This window comes from Phoxinus phoxinus (genome assembly GCF_949152265.1).
Source record: "Phoxinus phoxinus genome assembly, chromosome: 5".
NCBI lineage: Eukaryota > Metazoa > Chordata > Actinopteri > Cypriniformes > Leuciscidae > Phoxinus > Phoxinus phoxinus.
The window spans coordinates 41,427,191-41,451,169 of record NC_136880.1 but is presented as its reverse complement, the minus strand read 5'-3'; the positions used below and the strand labels follow the sequence as shown (position 1 = coordinate 41,451,169).

General features: G+C 35.2%; 1 protein-coding gene across 2 annotated transcripts; it reads right to left on the bottom strand.

Annotated features, from left to right (window-relative positions):
* Positions 1-10,018: 10,018 nt before the first annotated feature.
* On the bottom strand, positions 10,019-23,092 carry ccl25a (chemokine (C-C motif) ligand 25a). 2 transcript variants are annotated; one of them, XM_079613761.1, is made up of 5 exons: positions 22,991-23,092; positions 22,390-22,471; positions 14,503-14,620; positions 14,082-14,196; positions 10,019-11,507 (listed from the first exon to the last, which is right to left on the bottom strand). In XM_079613761.1, the coding sequence occupies exons 2-5, from the start codon at positions 22,451-22,453 to the stop codon at positions 11,493-11,495; spliced, it is 312 nt and encodes a 103-aa protein (XP_079469887.1). In that variant the 5' UTR covers positions 22,454-22,471; positions 22,991-23,092; the 3' UTR covers positions 10,019-11,492. The 2 variants fall into 2 exon arrangements, with proteins under 2 accessions (XP_079469887.1, XP_079469888.1); XM_079613762.1 differs by having other exon boundaries at positions 10,409-11,507; positions 22,390-22,468; positions 22,991-23,019.
* Between the last annotated feature and the right edge of the window lie 887 nt (positions 23,093-23,979).

Here is a 23,979-nt window from a genome sequence, read left to right as displayed (position 1 = left end):
CAGTAAAGTTACACATTACTGTATTTAGTGAGGTAACTGAGTACAAGACACTGAATGTTTCACATTTTTACTGCATATGCTTTGTAATTCTAGTTTGTTCACAGCATTGTGCAAAAGAAAAAATACACCCTTATTTACAACAAACATAAACTCCCTTTGGGAAGAGCTGTGCACAACTGTAAACAATATTGCAGTACATATTGGAACTGAACATACAACATAGTACTGTAATCATTCATGCACATCCAGACATTCCTCTCTGTCTGGCCACATAATTTCATCTACATCACAGTGAATATCCTCTCTTGCAATGCAATCCAAAACAACAACATCAGATCTCCAGTTAGACCCCTCTCATTCTCAGGGATTATGTCCCTGTAAAGAGTGTCTAACAAAGTCAGCAGATGTTGTGTGTTGTATGGAGCAAGACTGGGGATATGCCATTTATACACACCTGTTCTCCCGACGAAATGTTTGAATAATTGAATTTACAGTGGTTCTCCCAACATTTGGCTGCACCCTTCGACCAGCCTCAGCCGTTGTGAGGCCGTGATTGACAACATGATCCACAATTGTAGCCCTGAAGTGGCTTATTATTGGTTGCAACTAGTAATGCTTCACACAACCCTTCGCATCAGTGAAAGTTGAGATTCACCTAAGATAAATTGTTCAATTTAGGAGACATTTTCAGAAAAAAAAAAAGATTAAATGTTTTTTGTAAAATTAGCTTGACAGATTTTGACAACTAGTTCAACATTTTTGTATGTAATGACTCAAGCAATGAAAGGAGGACTATTAGTTTTATATGGAATGACTATTCAGCATTCACAAGTATAGTTAATTTTGACTGACATGACATAAGCAAATGATAATGTTAGAAAACAGCAGAGAGTTGTATGAAAGCAATTGATGCATGTCCAAAAGCATTTGCAATTTGTTCGAAGGAATGAGAAACTGCTACTATGATGTGCAAATGACTAAATGTTGTGGAGGTTGAACTAACTGTTGTGCAAATGTAAATAGTGATGTGAGAAATGCACCAAAGCGACTGAGAAAAACTGTAAAAAAATGCATAGTATAATGACTAAAAAATTAAATGAAAACTAAAATTATTAAAAAATTATTGTTTTAAAATGTTGTACATTTCGCAAAGCTTGTTAGCAAAGCTTGTAAAAACTGGAAGAGTTAATAGTCTTCTATTGGCCTGGTTAACCAAGCTAATATGTAAGGGTTATTCAATTAATTCTGATGAAATTTTACCATAGAATTAAAATTCTTAAAAAGGCTTAAATCTTAAAGTGCATATAGGAAAGAAAAAAACATGTATAGTCTACAAAAATACACATATAAGAAAAGCAAATTAAACATCACATCTTTAAATAAACATGTATAAAGCCTCAAAGATCTACTCTAAGTTTGAGGAATGAAATTGAGTTGAATTTAAGAAGAAAAGTTGGAAGACATATTTTGGCCGAATATTTAGAAAAGGAGGAATTAACAGGATACATTTTATGAAGGATATACAACACTTGCCACAACACCAGAGTATTATTGAGTACTTATTCTTCGAGCTCATTTATGACTGATGACCAGCAGAGGGAGACCGAGACTGTTTGATGTCAAGAACTGATATAATCTGCAGTCCATCTGTAATCATTTCTATGTAGGCCTATTCGGACAGATTTTTTTTTTTTAAAACATATGAATTATCATTGTCAACATAATAAACATAGTAGCCTAATGGTCTGATCTGATCGTGATATTACATTTTAAAAAGGTTTTAAACATTTCATGAGTCAGATGTGCTCCTAGATAGCAAAAATATTGGTATTCTAAGAACGTTTTGCTAACGTTCCCATTATGGAAACGTCATTACTGAATCTGAATCCCTAAACGTTCAGTTTTTTAAATGTTTTAATAACCTTTTTTTTTAGTTATGTGAACGATAGGCTAAGGGAACATTCCATTTTATCATTAGCATTATGGGAATGTTACTTTTGAATGTTGTTCTCTGAACATTCTGAATCTAGAAACATTTAAAAAACGTTATACGAACGTGCAACTAGTATGTTTTAGAGAAAAAAAAACGTTCCATGAATTACGTATAGGCCTAGAACTTATTTTGAGAACATTATTTAAGACCTGATAACTTTGAACATTAATGTTACTGAAAGAACAGTTGTTCATAACTTTGAGAGAACGTTAATCAAAGTTCTGAGAATGCTCCTTGTTAGATGGGTTTAATTATTGTGCCTTCAGAAAAGTAACAGTGTTGCACAGTTTAAGATATTACAAGCCTTGTATTCAATGTCAAGGTAGTACTCTGTTTTTATTAAAATATTAATTTAATGCTGACATGCTTTTTAAAATCATGGTAACAGATGGACAGCAGGTCCCCTGCTGATAAAAAAAAAAGAGGTGACAAAATGTTGCTTTTATTAAAATTTATTTGGTTATCATCAAAATCTGCATTTTTCGTATACAGAAAATGATTCAGGTAAAGCACCCTTTTGATGAACGAAAAAAAAAACATTTTAAAACATAGCTGCGAGCGACAAATATGGGTTCAGGCGCTTTAAAGCCTTTAAGTGCTTGTAAAAGTATTATCAGAGATGGAAAATACAGGCATTTTACTGAGGAAAAATGGGCCTATATTTTAAAGCTTTTTAACAGTTATTGGGGTTGAGCCAAAAATAGGACTAGTTCATGAAAGCCTATAGGCTAGGTAAAAAAACAACAACTCCCAATAGGCTGTTTAACGAACGATTCGATTGACGGCGCCGGTCCTAGAAGCAAAGTTGCTCAGAATGAGGAGTTCATGGTATGTAATGATTATGATTGTGCCCGATTTCTTTTGAATTTCTCACAGGCCGTGACCGTCAAACAGGCCCAGCGAGTTTCGTTCCGATGTCGACAGCCTCTCGAAATTCATTGGCCGATGGCGGCCGTGTTTTTAGAGATACGCGAATGTCCTGGTAGACGTAGACAATCGCGGCACCTTGGATTTAAAGGGATAGTTCACTTTAAAATGAAAATTCTGTCATCATATACTCACCCTCAAGTTGTTTCAAACCTGTATGAATTTCTTTCTTCTGCTGAACACAGAGGAAGATATTTTGAAAAATGTTAGTAACCAAACAGTTACCAGGTCCCATTGACTTCCATAGTAGGAAAAAAAATCAATGGGACCTGGTAACTGTTTTGTTACTGACATTTTTCAAAATATCTTCTTTTGTCAGTCAAACGTCCTCTTGGGCGGACCTTGGCCAAGAGAAGCTGCCATAGACTGACGGCAGAAGGTCTGGCTACGCGAGACGTAGCTATAGCCATTTTCCTGATTTCTCCCCCATTTTATAGAGTCCTTACATAAGTGTAGCCTAGAGCAATAACCATTCAAGAGCGATAACCGGTTTAGTAAAAGTGGCCTTTGGCATCCCGTTGCGGACTCGAATCAATTTTCATTTTCCTCCAGAATTACGTCTGGGATTGCGGTGTATTCTTGGGTTTTCTCCGGTCAATTTTTTACCGGTCCAATCAGCGAACAGAGGGAGTGGCTGAGAACGATGATGTTGAGGTCGTGCGCTAGTTTGAGTCGTCATACGTCACGACCAAACGTTAGCGATTGATTGGTTATGGCAGATCCAGAGTGGCTCTGAGCAGATCCAATAGTTTTAAACTTCAACATAGTACCCGCCTTCAAGGAAGTTAACGCTTGTCAATGGAGAGAGGCCAGACTCTCTGTACACATGAAATGTACAAGAGTCTGGTGGGACCAGGTAGTCATTTCTGATCAGATTCTGATCAGGCGAAAAACCTAGGACTAGTTAGCAAAAGTAGGTTTTTTGAAAAAATCTCTTTTTCTATCTCGCAAAGAACGGTTTTGAAGTTATGATCTATTAAGTACTTTTGATCGCTGTAGCGCCACCATCAGGCCGATTGGGGCGAGACTTGGTGACGTTGTAGACGGTGTGAGTACTACCATCCCTCAAAGTTTCAAATCTCTACGATTTACGGTTTGGTCTGCCAATCACTTTTAGGGGAGAATGCTGATCCATTAAAATTCGAACTATTACAATTACAATCAGCGCTACACGCCTGAGCACATTTTTAAAAGTGATTTTGACAGTATATAAGCTAAAAAAAACTTTTTTACACACATATTTGAGGGGCATAAATGGCACTTAAATGACCTGTCAGGCACAATTTATGGATTTTAATAGTTCCACTGTTGACAAAACAGATTTAATGTGATTGCCGTCATTAACATGAAACGCTGAGATGAAGCAGTTAATGTCATCCTATCAAGACTTTCACACCCGCGTCTGATTAATCATAATTCAGCGGAAATCTGTGCCAAATTCTTTTCATTTTGATTCACTGTATGAATTCTAAGGCCCAGGGAAGTATGAAAACACATGAGTCACGCTCACCGTCTACTGTTTGATCAGTGAGCCCTGCAGTGATACTGTAGCTACCCAAACACATCCAGATCTGATCTGCAGCTTGACATTTACTGGCTTAATTTATTGAGCAGCTAAAGATCTAGACATGCAGATCTTCTACAGAAACAGCATGTTCCTTGCTGTGTGTTTAAACATGCTTTAAAAAGCTCCAAAAATACTTCTTTATCAGAACATATGCAAGTTTGGGGAAATTTAGGGACATAATGGAGTCTTATATCTGGGATAGTTTACCCAAAAATTAAAATTGACTCCAAACATGTGTAAATTTCTTTGTTCTGCTGAACACGAAGGAAGATATTTTGAAGACTATGGGTAACCATTTTGTGTGTGTGTGTGTATCTGTTGGTAACATTGATAATCAGAAAAGGTTCTTGAGCAGCAAATCATCATGATTTCTGAAGGATTACATACTGGCGTAATGATGCTGAAAATTCAGCTTTGATCACAGGAATAAATTACATTTTAACAGAAAAAATAACAAAATAATGTGCATGATGGCACCCCTCTTCATTAACCCTCTCATGCTCCTTGCCACTGTAAAAAAAGATTAGTTGACTCAACTTAACTAAGTCAAGTCATCTTGTTGCTTTGACTGGGTTAATTTGAGTCAACTTATTGTGTCAAGTTTATTACACTTGAAGCATAAACTTGACACTATAAGTTGACTCAAATTAACTCAGTCAAAGCAACAAGATGACTTGACTTAGTTAAGTTGAGTCAACTGATGTGTTCATTATTATGTCAAAAATTGTCATTTTTGTTCATGGGGTCAATTATTATATTTCTGCTGCAAAACTGATTCCTTATGACATGTGAACAGGTATAAAAATTAAAGGATTTTCATAATTATCAGTGAGGATTATACGTCTTGTCTTAAGCTTAAAAACCAATTCCCCAGAGCAACCGCTCTTATCATGTTTTAGCCGGCACACATTTTTGGCAAAGAGATTTTAATTGCAGGTCTTGGAGTTCCCCGGATACTTTAATAAATGTAAAACCCAGCAGATGGGTATATTTGAGCTAAAGGATGAAACAATACTTCATTTGAATTATTTAAGAGTCAGGGACTGCGTTTTACTTTCTTTTTTGTAGTAATTTTATTCTTTCTGTTTGCATATGGTGCTCTGAGTTTCCATTTCATGGAAAATTAAAATCCAGTCCTTTCTTTCCGTCCTTTTTGTACGTTCATTAATATGCACTGTCCCATCTAAATAAACAGAAAAAAAAAAAAGGTAACGTCCGATTCCGATCGAGTCTGAAACAACGTGATCGGATCTGGACATCCATATATATATTAGAAAATAACCAATCGTTTCGCTGGATAAGACTCTTATTTCTCGACTGGGATCGTGTCGAGACTTTGAAGCTGCATTGAGACGGACATTTGAACCTTCTTTTGAACATTGGGAGAGATGATGGTGGCCATTGAAGTCCATTCTGTGGAGAAAAATCCTGGATTGTTTTCCTCAAAAACCTGAATTTCTTTTCGACTGAAGAAAGAAAGACATGAACATCTTGGATGACATCGGAGAGAGTAAATTATCAGCTAATTAAACAAAAAAAAGTGAACTAATCCTTTAACCACTTTCATTGAGTCACACATTGAGTTCTTCCCTTTAAATAAGAACTAAACCACAATGTTGCTTGTGTGCAATATAAGTTGCTTTGGATAAAAGCGTCTGCCAAATGCATTAACGCAAATTAAAGTTTAATTTAAGACCTACAAAAAATGTGATTAAATGTGAAAAATGTGATTATTCCATTGCAATAATGAACACAACTATGTCGTGTAAGTTGTGTTCACAAACTACCATTCGAGCTGAGGAGTTGCGGGACGAGAAAACATTTCTTATTCTTCATTAGCTTTCACATCGTTCCAGAGCTGTTCACTGTATAAGACCCTCTTCACTAACCTCACCGTGTTCCTCGAGTTGGCATGAGGTAAAGTGCTTGTGTATTCCTGCATGTAAAAGCTGGGCTCCGACATGTTCGGAACTGAGTCACATTAAATAAAATCTCTTTGAAGAGGAAATCTAATCCTTCTAAGCCATGCATGCGTTCCCGAAACCACCAATAGCAACAATAACAGTTGTCTCGGATAAAAAAAAAACAATGGAAACACAAAGAGCATGTCCTTAAGCAAAATGAACATTGAATGATGTTTTTAGCATTCGTGACCTAAATATTTAACCTGACCCACATTTTTGGACACTGTTTGCTTTCCTAATATTCTGCATTATTAGCTCTGAAAGGGTGTTATTGCACACCTGAATAGTTTTTTATGCATTAATCCCAGATGATAAGGTTCCCTGAGGACCCGATCACCTGCAGGGTTGGGCAGAATATTCTTAATAATAAATACTCTCTCTCAAAATATGCATGCAGTGACATTAGACACACACTCTATCATACAATAGGCCTGTAATATTATTATTGTATATGTAAAAAATCAATGTTTTTGGCTGGCAAAAGGTTTGAAAAAGGTTGGTTTACACCTAAAACACTTGTTTCAACCCAATTTTGGGTCAAATATGGACAAACCCAGCCGTTGGGTTAAATTTTTTAATAACATTTTTAACCCAATGTTTGGGTTTTGGCTCATTAAAGTAATTTGTTAGTGAACTGGACTACTCTCGCCTTGTTGTATCGTTAGTTGGGTCATCTATAGCAGTTTCGTGACCGTGGAGAGCGAAGGTTCGTTTCTCACTGGATTTGTCATCTATAAAGGTTAAAGAAAAAAATTAGCCGGGGTGCCCCTCACAAAAAATGTGGGGACATTTTGTGAGAGCCCTATATCCAATATGGCTGCCCTCAGCCAACCTGGAAATGATCCTTTTAATGGTTTTGCCCACAGTGCTGCATAATATATGGTTTCTGTGACCATTTGGGTCAAGAAATTCCTAAATTATCTAGATTTATTGATTTGACCTATTTTTGACCTTCGAATTCAAGATGGCCGCCAATTTTTGTTCTTTAAGGCGAGACACTATACAGGTGAATAGGGTAAATGTATTAACTTGCAGATGAAACTTTACCAGTTGATTACTCACATGAATAGGAGAAAAAAAATGTATTGCAGGTTTTCTGTAATTTTATGTTTAAATATGCTAATCAGGCTATATCTAATTAAATATGCACAAATGTGCATATATTTTGAAGCAACAAATCTGACCATTGAAAAAAACAAGGTTCAAAATAATTTGTGCATTTTGTTGATATTCAATGAAAATACATTACCATAGGGGATTATGAATATCTCCTTTTGTTACCCTGTAAATCCGAAAATACTGCCAATAGCCTTAAAAAAGTGATTTCCGCACTATTTTTAGGCATAAAATGTCATATAAATCAGGACAAGAATGATATATTTATATTGCAATTTGCACTGAATGAACCGGCTCATTAAAGTAATATGTTAGTGAACTGGACTACTCTCGCCTTGTTGTATCCACTGTAAAATATATATATATATATTGTTGGTTTAACTTAAAGTAAGTTACCTGGTTGCCTTAAAAATTTGAGTTCATTGAAATTAAACAATTGAGTTAATGCAATGAAGGAGATTGGTTTAATCAAAACTCAAAATATTATGTTATCTGGAATACATTAATTAGCCTATCTAAGTTGATTTGACAAAAGATAAAAAGTTGTGATTGCAAATAATGAAAATATTTTTTTACAGTGCATGTTCACTGTAAAAAAAATTGCTGCGATTATTTAGCACAACTTAGAATCCAACATTGTTTCAACTTTAAAAAGTATGTGTTCAAGCTTGACTTAAAATATTAAGTTTAGTTAACTTTAGTTTAGTTTGGTTAAGTTGGATATTTAAGTTATCTCAACAAATTTTAACTAATCGCAGCCACATTTTTTACAGTGTTGTTGATTTACTAAAAGAAACTGCTCATTAGAATCATTTTCTGCGAACAGGACTATGCTTGTTGCAACTAATGTTTTAACTCACAAAAAAAGGGGATTCATTTGTTCGTAAATTGAACTAGTATGTTGTTAAGTGTCATTATTCATCATTTACTCACCCTCAACACTGTAAAAAAAATTGCTGCGATTATTTAACACGACTTAAAATCCAACATTGTTTCAACTTTAAAAAGTATGTGTTTATTAAGTGTAGTTAACTTTAGTTTAGTTTAGTTTAGTTAAGTTGGATATTTAAGTTATCTCAACAAATTTTAAGTTGTTATAATTAATCACAGGCACATTTTTTACAGTGAAGTTGTTCCAAACCTGTATAAATCGTTTGTTCTGCTGAACACAAATGAATATACATTGAAGAATATTTGTAACCAAACAGTTGTGGGGCAAGTATTTTTTCCCCCATATTTTTCCCACAACTGTTTGCTCGAACACACCAATAGATTCACTAAAAGAACCGACTTAGCGTATTTTTTTATGAGTCTACGGCTACACTGGTTGCACTAAATAACTTTGACTCCCTTAAAGGAACCAGCTGATAAAAGTAGGCTAATTTATTCATGACTCGTGACTTTATCTATTGGTGTTGTGATTTACTGCACTGACTCATTAGAGTCATTTCTGTGAATATCATTAGATCCTTTTTGGAGGATTGGTAAAAACTTTAAGTTTACTGTAGTGATGCATCTACGCTTGAGTCCTCAGGCTTTTTGAACGATAAAGATAACATCTTCATCACTCAGTCATATCATTACCAGGGTAAATTACATTTTACAGCCTCCATTTGCGCATTTGATGTATAAAAATCCAACTTTGCTGCGGGATATGTTTGGCTCGAAGGCAGAATGAACTGTACCGACTGGAAACAATTTATCACAGAGGAAGCCAATTTCTGAAGACACTTGCTGAGATGTTATCTGAGCAGACATGCCTCAGCCTTTATCATCACTGGCGTAAAGGTGCAGAAGCGGGACTTCACATGTTACACGTGAAACGAGAGCTTCGGGACAACATCAGCACGCTGCAACCTGCAGGACAGGAGGATATTCATAAAGCGTTTGCTATTTATTACCCATAACAAGAAAGTGATGGTTGCATGCATGGAAGAATTTGGCACATCCTTCACTAAGAAAACAATAGCATGCATGGCACTATGTTTTTGGGAGATTTACCACGGTATACCTTTAAGTGCATTTTAAATACCAATGTTATATTGTAAGTTTGCATGTAAAAGATCCCCAAAAACAGATAAGGAAAGATTAATAATGACAATAATCCAGTACAGGGGTGAATTCAGGTTGATTGGGACATTTAAGTTTCTCGATGGGGAAAAGTGTCCTAAACTCCTTGAATTCACAAAAATTGCTGCGATTATTTATCACAACTTAAAATCCAACATTGTTTAAACTTTAAAAAGTATGTGTTCATGCTTGACTTAAAATATTACGTTTAGTTAAGTTGGATATTTAAGTTATCTCAACAAAGTTAAAGTTGTTATAACTAATCGCAGCCACATTTTTTTACAATGTATATAAACGTACCATTCGATCCCGTCACTGTATAAAAGTTGACCTTTAGAAAGTAAATTTAACAATCTGTTTCACAAGAGCCATGGGCTATATAATTCTCTGGCTTTTTATTGACCCTGTTATATTGCACAACGTGTCTTTTGTTTCGCGGGAAAGTGAAAGTAGGTTACAACAACACAATGAAACTATTTCATATGTTCTGAAATGGATTATAACTGTCTCCTACTGTCATGTGTCTAATCTTTGAGAAGATAATCTCAAAACATGTCAGATTTTCCAAGAAAATCACAATTCAGAGATCTTTCTATGAACTCTTTGAACCAAATTCTCTAAAGATCAACTGATCTAAATTAATTTTATGTCTTTATACTCTTAGTATGACAACTATTGCTCATTTGTGTCTTTTAAGGGATTTTAGGAGAACCATCTGATATTTAAATTGAACTCATTATCAACATGCATGATGTAAAAACAAGGATAAATCCAGTTATTTTAGAACATTTTATTTTTCATATAAGAGCAAAAATCTGCAGTGTGAAGAATATTTGATCAGGAACACAAAGAGCTTGTTGCAACATAACAGCCAAACAATAAAACTCATTGCATCACGTCCTCTATAAAGATACTCACTGGATCGAGTGTTAAAGTGAACATTAAATGTGAAAAACAGTAGCTCCACTTAAATAATAAACTCTACTAAACATATAAAACCTCACTGAAATAGAGTAAAGAAATTGAAAATTACGAATATAAATGATCTATAAACATTCATTTTGATCAATGCTAACTGTAAAATAATCACTTAAGCTTATTGCATTAAGCACAATAACAAATCATAATTTACAATGCATTATAATACCGTACAAACTCCAAAATCACTTATTAATCTCATAAGGAAATAGAAGGATTATCTGCGTTGCTTGCAAAACCTTCCCACCCACATTTATGGCTAATTATTGTCTAATATTTTATCACACACTGACTGTTTATTATAGATACTGTGGGGCAAAAAGCGGTCAGTAAAAAGTGTGCAAGTAAAAGTTCATGATACAATAGCTTAATACGACTCTGTATAATTAAGCTCTTCTAAAACCTAGTGAGCTGCCTATATAGCAAGCATCAAATACTACATACATTGCGAAAATAATTCAAATATACTTTATTTTTATGGTTATTAGATCATTGTATTGTTAGCTTAGCAACCGAATTGCAAGTCTCCTGTGCGGTTTACATGAGGAGCACTAACTGAGCGCTGATCGAGTTGCTTATATGCACTTAGAAGTAGACATCAAGGCAAGCTCACGAGGTTTTAGTAACCGAGCCTGGAAGTGAGGGTTACAGCAGCATGTGGAACAGGGAAAATAATGGCCATTCTCCCATTCTGAGCATTAAATCAGCAGTCCGTCAGTGAAGCGACAAAGGTCTGGAAACAGTAAATACCTCCTGATACCACAGGAATACTAGGAACACCTAGTGCTGAAATATGCGCTCGGAGAGCCGGAACCCAAAGAAAGAATGTGATTGGCCGAGACACTCGGGCGGGTTTCCCTCTGGTCCTCTCGCTGGTTTAGCCCCTTGCATTCTGTATATCAAAAGAAAAAGAATTCATTAAATTACACGTTTACATTTCAAACATATTTCTTTGACAAAGTTAATATTTTATCATTACAATGGATGCCATTTTTATGACTAGATGGAATTTTTGTACATTTACGGCAAGACACCACAGGTGAATAGGGTAAAACTTTGAGCCGATTGATGGATATCAGCATACATTTCCTAGTTGATTAACTCTTCCCCACCATTGACTGAATTTTCCGTCTTTTATGAGACTCTTCCCTGTCATTGACTGAATTTTCCATTTTCTGAGACAACTCTTCCCCGCCATTGACTGAATTTTCCGGCTTTTCAGAGACAACTCTTCCCCACCATTGACTGAATTTTCCATTTTCTATGAGATAACTCTTCCCTGTCATTGACGGAATTTTCCGGCTTTTATGAGACAACGTTTCCTTTCCATTAACGGAATTTTCCGGCTTTTATGAGACTCTTCCCTGTCATTGACGGAATTTTCCGGCTTTTATGAGACAATGTTTCCTTTCCATTAACGGAATTTTCCAGCTTTTATGAGACTCTTCCCTGTCATTGACGGAATTTTCCAGCTTTTATGAGACAACGTTTCCATTAACGGAATTTTCCAGCTTTTATGAGACAACGTTTCCATTAACGGAATTTTCCGGCTTTTATGAGACAACGTTTCCATTAACGGAATTTTCCGGCTTTTATGAGACAACGTTTCCATTAATGGAATTTTCTGGCTTTTATGAGACAACGTTTCCATTAATGGAATTTTCCGGCTTTTATGAGACAACGTTTCCATTAATGGAATTTTACAGCTTTTATGAGACAATGTTTCCTTTCCATTAACGGAATTTTACGGCTTTTATGAGACTCTTCCCTGTCATTGACGGAATTTTCCGGCTTTTATGAGACTCTTCCCTGTCATTGACGGAATTTTCCAGCTTTTATGAGACAACGTTTCCATTAACGGAATTTTCCAGCTTTTATGAGACAACGTTTCCATTAACGGAATTTTCCGGCTTTTATGAGACAACGTTTCCATTAACGGAATTTTCCGGCTTTTATGAGACAACGTTTCCATTAATGGAATTTTCTGGCTTTTATGAGACAACGTTTCCATTAATGGAATTTTCCGGCTTTTATGAGACAACGTTTCCATTAATGGAATTTTACAGCTTTTATGAGACAATGTTTCCTTTCCATTAACGGAATTTTACGGCTTTTATGAGACAACGTTTCCATTAATGGAATTTTCCGGCTTTTATGAGACAACGTTTCACATAAACGAAATTTTACAGCTTTTATGAGACAACGTTTCACATAAACGGAATTTTACGGCTTTTATGAGACAACGTTTCCATTAACGGAATTTTACGGCTTTTATGAGACAACGTTTCACATAAACGGAATTTTACGGCTTTTATGAGACAACGTTTCCATTAACGGAATTTTACGGCTTTTATGAGACAACGTTTCACATAAACGGAATTTTACAGCTTTTATGAGACAACGTTTCACATAAACGGAATTGTACAGCTTTTATGAGACAACGTTTCCATTGACAGAATTTTACGGCTTTTATGAGACAGCCCTTTTCCACTATTGACGGAATTTTTCGTCTTCCCATGTTTTCACTGTAATACGGTAGAGTGCTCTATTACACATCTTCTGAAAGAGTACAGAATCTCCCGATCAAAACACAGGCGATGAAGAAGCGGAAACAAGCGATAGAAGCATTGCTTTCACACGTTGAAATCTTTGAAAAAAAGCTTTCCATTCAAAATTATGCTTTTTTTAAATAACATTTATCCACATGCATGAAGGTAGAATGAAAGGTTGTTTTTTTTTAACAGAGGCTCTGGTCTTTCTTTTGATATATTGCATGCTCAGATATTCCTACAACAAAACATTCTAGGGGCCATGAAAGTTTTGTGTTATCAAAACACAAAGTTTTTTGTATTAAATTATCAAAAATGCTGGCGCTGGCTGACAACTTAAAATAAAAAATGTTGGCCGGGAAAGAGTTAATCACAGTACATTAAGACAAATAATGCATTATCTAATTAAATATGCCCTAATTTGCATACATTTACATAATATTTATCATTTATTACACCATAAATAAAAAAATACTGTCAAAAGGCAGACTTTTTTTCACAATATTTGTAAGAAATAAAATATATAAATCAAGCAAATTATGAATAACACCCTCAGAATATAAAAACCTTTAAAATATAGATAGGAACAAAACTGTAAAGTTTACAGTGCTTCTGACGACGTGGAGATTTGTATTGTGTGTATACAGACGCAAATAAAGTGTAATAAAATAATAATACATAAATGTACATTTTGGATGTTTTCTTTGCACTAGTCTGAAGGAAGACATGTTATGTTATGCAAGCACAATATCTCAAAATTTACCAGTGAATTAATTTTGCCTGTAGTGTCTTACCTTAAAAATATTCAAATAAAATAGATTTTTCACTCTGCAGGATCGAGTATTAAAGTTATTACAAATGCTAAGAAAATAAAACATAAATGATGATCTCCTATACATATTTTAACATGTACACACCTTCCTCCTCACAGATGATGAGGATGATTGCAGTCTGTCCACCCTCTGCATGATCTCACGGGTCCATTTCTCTCTGGGATCAGCGCAAAACATACGTCCGTGTCTCAGTGTGAAGCTGCAGGGATAACATTGCATTAAACACCATTAACCATGAGGTCTGATGTAGACAGAATCACATATAAAAGTCCAAAGTGGGTAAGCGCATTTTCTTGCATCACACCTCGAGTCTCTCAAGTCATGAATTCACAGACATGTTATGCACACACATCCCATATGGAAAAGATTAAAACTCAAGACGTATATATTTTCTACCTGAAACATGTTATTTATGAGGTGATAAATGGACATGCAAAATTTAAAGTCTTCGAAGTTTAGTTACACAAAATGCACATTCATAAATGATCATATATATGTTGCTCACACAATGGCAGGGATGTTGCATCCTCCGTCCTGCAGCTGTTTTCTGTAGCTCGTCACTCTGTTCCTCATGGACGGTTTAACGTTCTTGACGTACCGCAGACAGCAGTCCTCATACGAGCCTACAGACATATACACAACACACCATAACTGTTTTACAGTCCTTTAGATGGATGATTTAGTGAATGTGTCACTGTCTCATAAAACTATAAATGTAGGCTACAAGGAAGGGGTGAAAAAAATTATCGTGTAAGACCGGTTAACTGCTATAGCTTCAATTTTTAAGTAAAATTTACTTGGATTTTTAAGTCATTTCAACTTAAATTACATTAAACTGACAAAAAAATTGGTTGAATCATGTATAACCTACAAACAAAGTTGAAATTGCTTAACTTATTCTGATGAGTTAAAGCAATGTAAAAACACATGTTGTCATAACTTATTGATCACATAATTTTTAACAGATGCACGGCAAAGAAAACACAAATGTTTAGTAACCATGAGGTGGACAGACTATCATCAGTACTTAATTTGTATTATTTATTTTATATTTATTCAATTATTATTTGCTTTTATTTGACAAAGCTGGAGTGGAACAATAGGAGTAATATAATCATTGATCATTTAGTTAATTATTCCAAAAAGACAAATTATTCTATATGCTATGAATAAAACATATCATATGAAATTATTCTAAACAAATGCATATGACAAAAAACATTGAGTGATTTTGATTAACATTATACGTTTATTTTTTCTTTTAGAAAGAATTTGAATAGGCAAAATACTTCAATTCTATTTCCATAATTGATATAATAGAATAAAAGACACATTATTAGGTGTTCAAGCACGAAGTGCTGAAAACCTATTGTAATTGTACTGATTTTTATTATTATTATTATTATTATTATTATTATTCCGCCGTAAAACGCATCGTGCAGCCCAAACCGTAAGTGCTGGAGCTTTGAAACTTTGCCATATGGTAGTACAAAAATCGAGGAGAGGTTATCAAATTATGAGCCAGATTGGCCCATAGGTGGCGCTATAGCAATCAATTGCGCGAAACTGGTCATAACTTCTAGACCGTATGTCCTAGATCCAAGTGTCTTATATCATTGGAAAGCTGGTCACCTGGCCAACAAAACGTATATCTCCGATTTAATTTCCGCCATGATAGATTTTCCGCCATTTTGAATTTTGTCAAAAACCTACTTTTGCAAACTAGTCCCTGGTTTTTTGCCCGATCGGAACCAAACCAGTGCAGAAATGTTCTCTGGAGACTGAAGATCAATAATCATTGAAAAAAAGTTGAAATTTCGATTCACGGTTGCTAGGGGGCGCAAAATGGACGTTGTGGGAGGAGCTTATTTTACTAAAATGCCTATAACTCGAGAAGTAAACGAGATAGCTTCACCAAACTTGGTACACATGTGTAAGAGGTCAATCTGAGGTCACGATAAAAAAACCGCGTCGATTGGCCACATGGTGGCGCTATAACACAGAAAAAACATATAAACACCTGACCGTTTGTCCGATTGACTTGAAATTTGGTATGCAGTGTCTTGGCCCAAGGCCCCATGTATGTGTAAAAGGATATTGGCGTATCTCAAAAAACATGGCCGCCATTGGCCAATGAAGTTGAATCACCTATTAGACAAGGTTAATGGAGGCCAATCAGAACGAAACTCGGTGGGCGTGTTCAACTCATGGCCCCAGAGGTCTGTAAGAGTTTTGAAAGAAATCGGCCACTAGTTGGCGCTAACGAGTTTTAAGGCTCTGTAATCACGTGGTGTTACAAATATCGTCACAATATGCATATCATTTGATAGATCTCCTCATGGTGAACATATTTGCCTCAAGAACCAATGCTGTCAATCGAATCGTTCATTAAATATTCGCAATTACGTTAAAAACCTACTTTTGCGAACTAGTCCCTGGTTTTTTGCTCGATCGGAACCAGACCAGTCTAGGACAATTCTCTGGACTCTCTAGATCAATAATTATTGAAAAAAAGTTGAACTTTTGCATTTGGGTGGCTATAACAGGGTCATTTAAGAAAAGGGCGTGTCAAAATACACTCAAAAGCCTATAAATCCTAAAAAAAAAATCAGAACTTCACGAAAATTGGTGGGCATATGTGAAATAACATCCTTAACAAGCATGCAAAATAATATGGAGATCGGACAATAGGTGGCGCTATAACAGTTAAAAACAGTTAAAAACCATATATTTCCTATGGTAAATTGCCTGTATTGGCTGTAAATGGTGTTTTCCATCTATGATCAAATAATGTTCATATCATAATGTTCAAAACCAGTGCAGAATAATTATCTGGACTCTCTAGATCAATGATTATCAGAAAAAGTTGAACTCCTGCATTTGGATGGCTATAATAGGGTCACTTCAATATGTAGCCTTGACCAAGTGTCCCCGAAAGCCTATATCTCTTCAATGAATGCTCAGATCTTCTTAAAAACAGGTCAGAACATGTGAAATAACATGATAAAGAAGCATGACAAATTTCATATAGATCGGACAAAATTTGCCTCTTTAACAGTTAAAAAAGATGTAAATGATATGAATAACATGGTATATTAAGCAAATAAGTGGTATTATACTGCCCCCTGCTGTCATTTAATCATATTACTCCCTAATATTGTTATATAAGTCATATTTAGACTTTATAAAATAATTATTTTAACATTTACAATCACATTTTGTCAAAATTCATCTATTGGAGTATTACTATTGACAATTGTGTCACATTGAGAAATGGGAATCCTAAAATGCTTATTATACAGCATTAAAAGAGATTTTCACAATAACATATCCCAAATGTGTGTGTGTAAACATGCATCATGGAGTTAACATGAAAAAAATGTTTTGCTTTAATGCAGAATACTGGTGAAACCAAGTAGTTCAAAATGAAAGTGAGCCAATAAGTGGTCTTCTACTGCCCTCTGCTGGACATTCTACTTATTAATAGTCTTTTCACATGTGCTTTTGCATTCATTTAGACACTAAAAAATCCCTTATATAACAATTACTATTATAACACAATCATATTTTGTCAGTCATATATTGTTTGTTTATCACTTCCTTTTGTTCTGATGCTTCACATAATTGCTAGCAACGTGGTAAATCATGGTAAATAACGCTATAAACATGATAAATCACAGTAAATAAGGTAAATCATGCTAGATTCCTGATAAATCATTCTGGAATGTGGTATATCATGGTAAATCATCTTATAACATGGTAAATCAAGGTAAACTAAGATAAATCATGGTAAACTATAGTAAATCATGCTAGAATCATATTAAATCAAACTAGAATGTGTTCAATTGTTGTAAACCATAATAGAACAGAGTAAATCATGCTGAATCATAATAGAACTTGGTATATCATGGTAAACTATAGTAAATCATACAAGAACGTGGTAAATCATGAAAAATCACACTAAAATATGGTATATCATGCTAAATCATGCTAAAACATGGTCTATTCCATCTATGATGTCAGTGATTAAAAGTTTGCTAAATAAATCTTAATGTCTTAAATGCTTAAATGTGCTCAAAGGCCTTAACTGCTTGAACACCGACAAATGCTGCTTGTTAGGTGTTCAAGCACGAAGTGCTGAAAACCTATTGTAATTGTACCGATTTTTATTATTATTATTATTCTCCTGTAAAACGCATTGTGCAGCCCAAACCGTAAGTGCTAGAGACTTGAAACTTTGCCACAAGGTAGTACAAAAATCGAGGAGAGGTTATCAAATTATGAGCCCGATTGGCCTATAGGTGGCGCTATAGCAATCAATTGCGCGAAACTGCTCATAACTCCTAGACCGTATGTCGTAGACTCAAGTGTCTTATATCATTGGAAAGCTGACCACCTGACGTAAAAAATGTATATCTCCGATTTCATTTCCGGTATGCAAATTTTTCCGCCATTTTGAATTTTGTCAAAAATCTTCTTTTGCAAACTAGTCCCTGGTTTTTTGCCCGATCGGAACCAAACCAGTGCAGAAATGTTCTCTGGAGTCTGAAGATCAATAATGATGGAAAAAAGTTGAATTTTCAAATCGGGCTTGCTAGGGGGCGCAAAATGAACGTTGTGGGAGGAGCCTATTTGACTAAAATGCCTATAACTCGAGAAGTAAATGAGATAGCTTCACCAAACTTGGTACACATGTGTAGGAGGTCAATCTGAGGTCACGATAAAAAAAACGCGTCGATTGGCCACATGGTGGCGCTACAACACAGAAAAAACATATAAACACCTGACCGTTTGTCCGATTGACTTAAAATTTGGTATGCAGTGTCTTGGCCCAAGGCCCCATGTATGTGTAAAAGGATATTGGCGTATCTCAAAAAACATGGCCGCCATTGGCCAATTAAGTTGAATCACCTATTAGACAAGGTTAACAGAGGCCAATCAGAACGAAACTCGGTGGGCGTGTTCAACTCATGGCCCCAGAGGTCTGTAAGAGTTTTGAAAGAAATCGGACACTAGTTGGCGCTAACGAGTTTTAAGGCTCTGTAATCACGTGGTGTTACAAATATCGTCACAATATGCATATCATTTGATAGATCTCCTCATGGTGAACATATTTGCCTCAAGAACCACTGCTGTCAATCAAACCGTTTATTAAATATTCACGAATATGTTAAAAACCTACTTTTGCGAACTAGTCCCTGGTTTTTCGCCCAATCAGAACCAAACAAGTCTAAGACAATTCTCTGGACTCTCTAGATCAATAGTTATTGAAAAAAAGTTGAACTTTTTCCTTTGGGTGGCTGTAACAGGGTCATTTTAAAAAATGGGCGTGGCAAATTACACTCAAAAGCCTATAAATCCTTAACAAAAACTCAAAACTTCACAGAAATTGGTAGGCATATGTGTCATAACATGCTGAAGAAGCACGCCGAGTTTCATGGAGATCGGACCATATGTGGCGCTATAACTGTTAAAAAGCTTTGAAAACCATGTATTCCCTATGGTGACTTGCCTGTATTGGCTGTAAATGGTATTTTCCATCTCTGTAATCACGTGGTGTTAAAAACATCCACATAATATGCATATATTTTGATAGATCTCCTCATACTGAACAACTTTGCCTCAAGAACCACTACTGTCAATAAAATTGTTCATTAAATATTTGCTATTATGTTAAAAAGCTACTTTTGCAAACTAGTCATATTGACATAAGTGGTTTAATACTGCCCCCTTCTGGTCACTTGGTCATACTACTCACTAATATTGTTCTATAATTCACATTTAGACTTTATAAAATCACTATTTTAACATTTACAATCACATTTTGACAAAATTCATCTATTGGAGTATTACTATTGACAATTTTATCACACTGAGAAATGGGAATTGTGGAAGTGAAAGTGAAACGGAGGCCGCCATTTAGGCCACGCCCCCCGCAGTACAAATTCACTCATAACTCGAAAACGGAAAGTCGTTGCGCGCTCAAATTTTGATGGTAAGGTCCTCTCCAGGCTCTTAATCGAAATCTATTGTCGCGGAGCTCAGGAACGCCCCCCCGCGAATGTCGAATTCGCGAGACCTCCAAATTTGAACGGCTGTAACTCCCGAACCAGACCACCCCGATCCTTGTGGAATAGCTTGATGGAAAGGGCCCGTCCCCGCCTAGCTTCGATTCGATTTTGGTGCGATTTGGCCCGGGCATTCCCGAGATATAAGCCAAAAAAGGATTGCATTTGAACGGGAATAACTCCCGGCCCCAATCACCCACCAACACCAGGATGGTCTCATTACACAGGGCACCTCGAGCACTATCTAAGCTCCGATTTTCTGATTTTTTCGCCTTCTCGTTCCCATAATATAAGTGAAAAACCAAATTTCTATTCATTCATTCACTTCAACTGTAAGATAGAGGCTGCAATACCAGTGTTGTCCACTAGAGAGAGCAGCAGGATTATATTTGTAATCTTTTTATCAGCTTTCAGCATTGACTAACAAACAAATGCTTAAAGCTATATCTTTGTTATTTTGATGGACGTGTAATGTGTGTAAGCATGCATAATGGAGTTAACATGGATAAACTGGTTTGGTTTAGTGCAAAATACTGGTCAAAATCAAGACTTGTAAAAGCACATGTGAAAAGACTATTAATAAGTAGAATGTCCAGCAGAGGGCAGTAGAAGACCACTTATTGGCTCACTTTCATTTTACATGTATATATTTAGACACTAAAAAATCCCTTACATAACGATTAGCCTACCATTATAACACAATCATATTTTGTCAGAGTTTATCACTTCATTTGTTCTGATGCTTCACATTATTGCTAGCAACATGGTAAATCATGGTAAATAACGCTAGAAACATGGTAAATCACAGTAAATAGGGTAAATCATGCTAGAATGTGGTGTATCATGGTTAATCATCCTGTAACATGGTAAATCATCCTGTAACATGGTAAATCAAGGTAAACAAAGATAAATCATGGTAAACTATGGTAAATCATGCTAGAATCATATTAAATCAAACTAGAATGTATTCAATTGTTGTAAATCATGCTAGAACAAGGTAAATCATGGTGAATCATACTAGAACTTGGTATATCATGGAAAATCAATGATTATCAGAAAAAGTTGAACTTCTGCATTTGGATGGCTATAATAGGGTCACTTCAATATGTAGCCTTGACCAAGTGTCCCCGAAAGCCTATTATCTTCAATGAATGCTCAGATCTTCTTAAAAACAGGTCAGAACATGTGAAATAACATGATAAAGAAGCATGAAAATTGTGTGTGTGTGTGTTTGTAAGCATGCAGATTACTGGTGAAACCAAGTAGTTCAAAATGAAAGTGAGCCAATAAGTGGTCTTCTACTGCCCTCTGCTGGCCATACTAATTATTAATAGTCTTTTCACATGTGCTTTTGCATTCATATATTTAGACACTAAAAAATCCCTTATATAACAATTACTATTATAACACAATCATATTTTGTCAGAGTTTATCATTTCATTTGTTCTGATGCTTCACATAATTGCTAGCAACGTGGTAAATCGTGGTAAATAACTCTAGAAACATGGTAAATCATAGTAAATAGGGTAAATCATGCTAGAATCCTGGTAAATCATTCTAGAATGTGGTATATCATGGTAAATCATCCTGTAACATGGTAAATCAAGGTAAACTAAGATAAATCATGGTAAACTATGGTAAATCATGCTAGAATCATTAAATCATAATAGAATGTGTTCAATTGTTGTAAACCATGCTAAAACAGGGTAAATCATGGTGAATCATACTAGAACTTGGTATATCATGGTAAACTATAGTAAATCATGCTAGATTCATGGTAAATCATACTGGAACATGGTAAATCATGAAAAATCACACTAAAATGTGGTATATCATGGTAAATCATGCTAAAACGTAGTCTTTTCCATCTATGATGTCAGTGGTTAAATGCTTGCTAAATAAAACTTAATGTCTTAAATGCTTAAAGGCCTTAAAAGCTTGAACACCGACAAATGCTGCTTGCAGCTTTAATTATATATGCAATTTGACAGAAACCTATCATATGACAATTATGCTAAACTTGCATGACAAAAAACATTGCATGAGTGATTTTAATTAACATTTAAAATCATGCATTTTAACATTAATTGCTGCATCATTAAATAAGATGTTTTTTTTTAATGAATTTGTATATTTTATATTTTGCAAAATGCCAATTTGAGTTAGAAATTCATGTATCTGTTGTTGTTCTGAATCTCATAAGTGCAAATTAAAGATGATGCAATAACAAATAAAGCATAATGCAATGCGATCCGGTATGTTTTCTTATAAACTCTATACATTGCAACCTCAGAAATGAACCCGCTTACACCTGTGGCGTTTACCTTGAGCCAGTGTGAGGTAGAGGAAGCCCAGGAGGACGATGAAGAACAAGACGCTGAACCGCATGATATCCCAGTGTCTCTACTGTGCAATGAGACCGAGAATCACAAACTGACCAAACACAAACACAAGCTCACACATCAAGTGCTTATACGAGAGCTTCCATAAACCTTATCAGTTTCCCAACACACTTATCCTTATTTCTCCAGCCTTGACCCTTGGACGTCATTAACATGTTAAGAGTGAACATAAAAAAAGTTTTTGTGTTGTCGAAAAAGCACTTAAAATTACGACAGATGCTGTAAAATCATCACCTCTGAAAAAAACAAGCTATACACAAACTTTATGAGTTGCATATAGAGAAGAAAAAACTAAAACTGCAATGCAAGCAACACATTAATGTTCAATTATTTAGTAAATCATTCATTAATATGGACCTGTGTTACAACTCAGTCAAGTCAAATGTGCCAGTTAAGGGTGAAGGTCTGCATTTCAAAGAGAAAAGAAAAATCCTCTCGTTTTATATCTTCAAAGGAGTTTAGATTGTAAGCATTGCTGTTAAACATTATGGTTGCTGTAAAAATGATGATGCTGTCGGCTCACCTTGCTTGTGAAGAAAGGAGAAAGGCAGATTCTTCAGGATTGTGCGCGTTTCTCATCTGCATGGACTTATAACGGGCCCAACCCTGACACCTGAGCCAGGTGAAGACACATCCCTCACAGGGAAACCACAGCAATTATCAGATCAACTTACTGAAAACCAAAGATCAGGATTGTGGATTTATTTCCTATTACTTCCTTATTCGTGGCTAACCACCACCACCGTATAGCATCGGTGGGTTTCCCTCTCATAATAATCTTTGTTGGTCATCAGTGCTTGCAAAAATTGTAATATGTAAACACTACATGCAGGAAATGGGCTTTAGATGTTACGAGCTGATATGAAATTACTATGAATACTATGAATTTAGCTATGAAATGTGTGTGGAATAATTCAGGTTTTTTAAATGTTTTTGAAAGAAGTCTCTCCTGGTCACCAAGACTGCTGTCTCAAAATTTTAAATACCTGTTTTCTATATGTGAATATATTGTAAAATTGAATTTATTCCTGTGATCAAAGCTTAATTTTCGGCACGTGTGAACATCTGGCATCAGTCAGCATTTATAGAAATATATTCACTGTTGGTCAAAAAGCTTGAAATAATTTATGTTTTTGGAAAAAAAAGGTCTCTTCTGCTCACTAAGGCTGCATTTATTTGATCAAAAATACAGTAAAAAACTGTAATATTGTGAAATATTATTATAATTTAAAATAACTGTTTTCTATGTGAATATATTGTAAAATATAATTTATTTCTGTGATCAAAGCTGAATTTTCAGCATCATTACTCCAGTCTTCAGTCACATGATCCTTCAGAAATCATCTTAATATGAAGATTTAGTGCTAAAACCAATTGTTATTGTTGCTCAAGTATTAATAATGCTTCTCATTTTTCTCATCAATGTTGAATAATTAATTTGTTTTTGCAGGATTCTATATATATAAAAATCACATATAAGGATACAGTATACTGTATATAATGTCTTTCACT

Excerpts from the sequence above, each read along its gene's own strand:
- ccl25a (XM_079613761.1), bottom strand. The coding sequence starts at position 22,453 with ATGCGGTTCAGCGTCTTGTTCTTCATCGTCCTCCTGGGCTTCCTCTAC. Across the intron at positions 14,621-22,389 it reads CTACCTCACACTGGCTCAAG|GCTCGTATGAGGACTGCTGT; the intron begins GTAAACGCCACA and ends ATATGTCTGTAG. Across the intron at positions 14,197-14,502 it reads TGCAACATCCCTGCCATTGT|CTTCACACTGAGACACGGAC; the intron begins GTGAGCAACATA and ends TTATCCCTGCAG.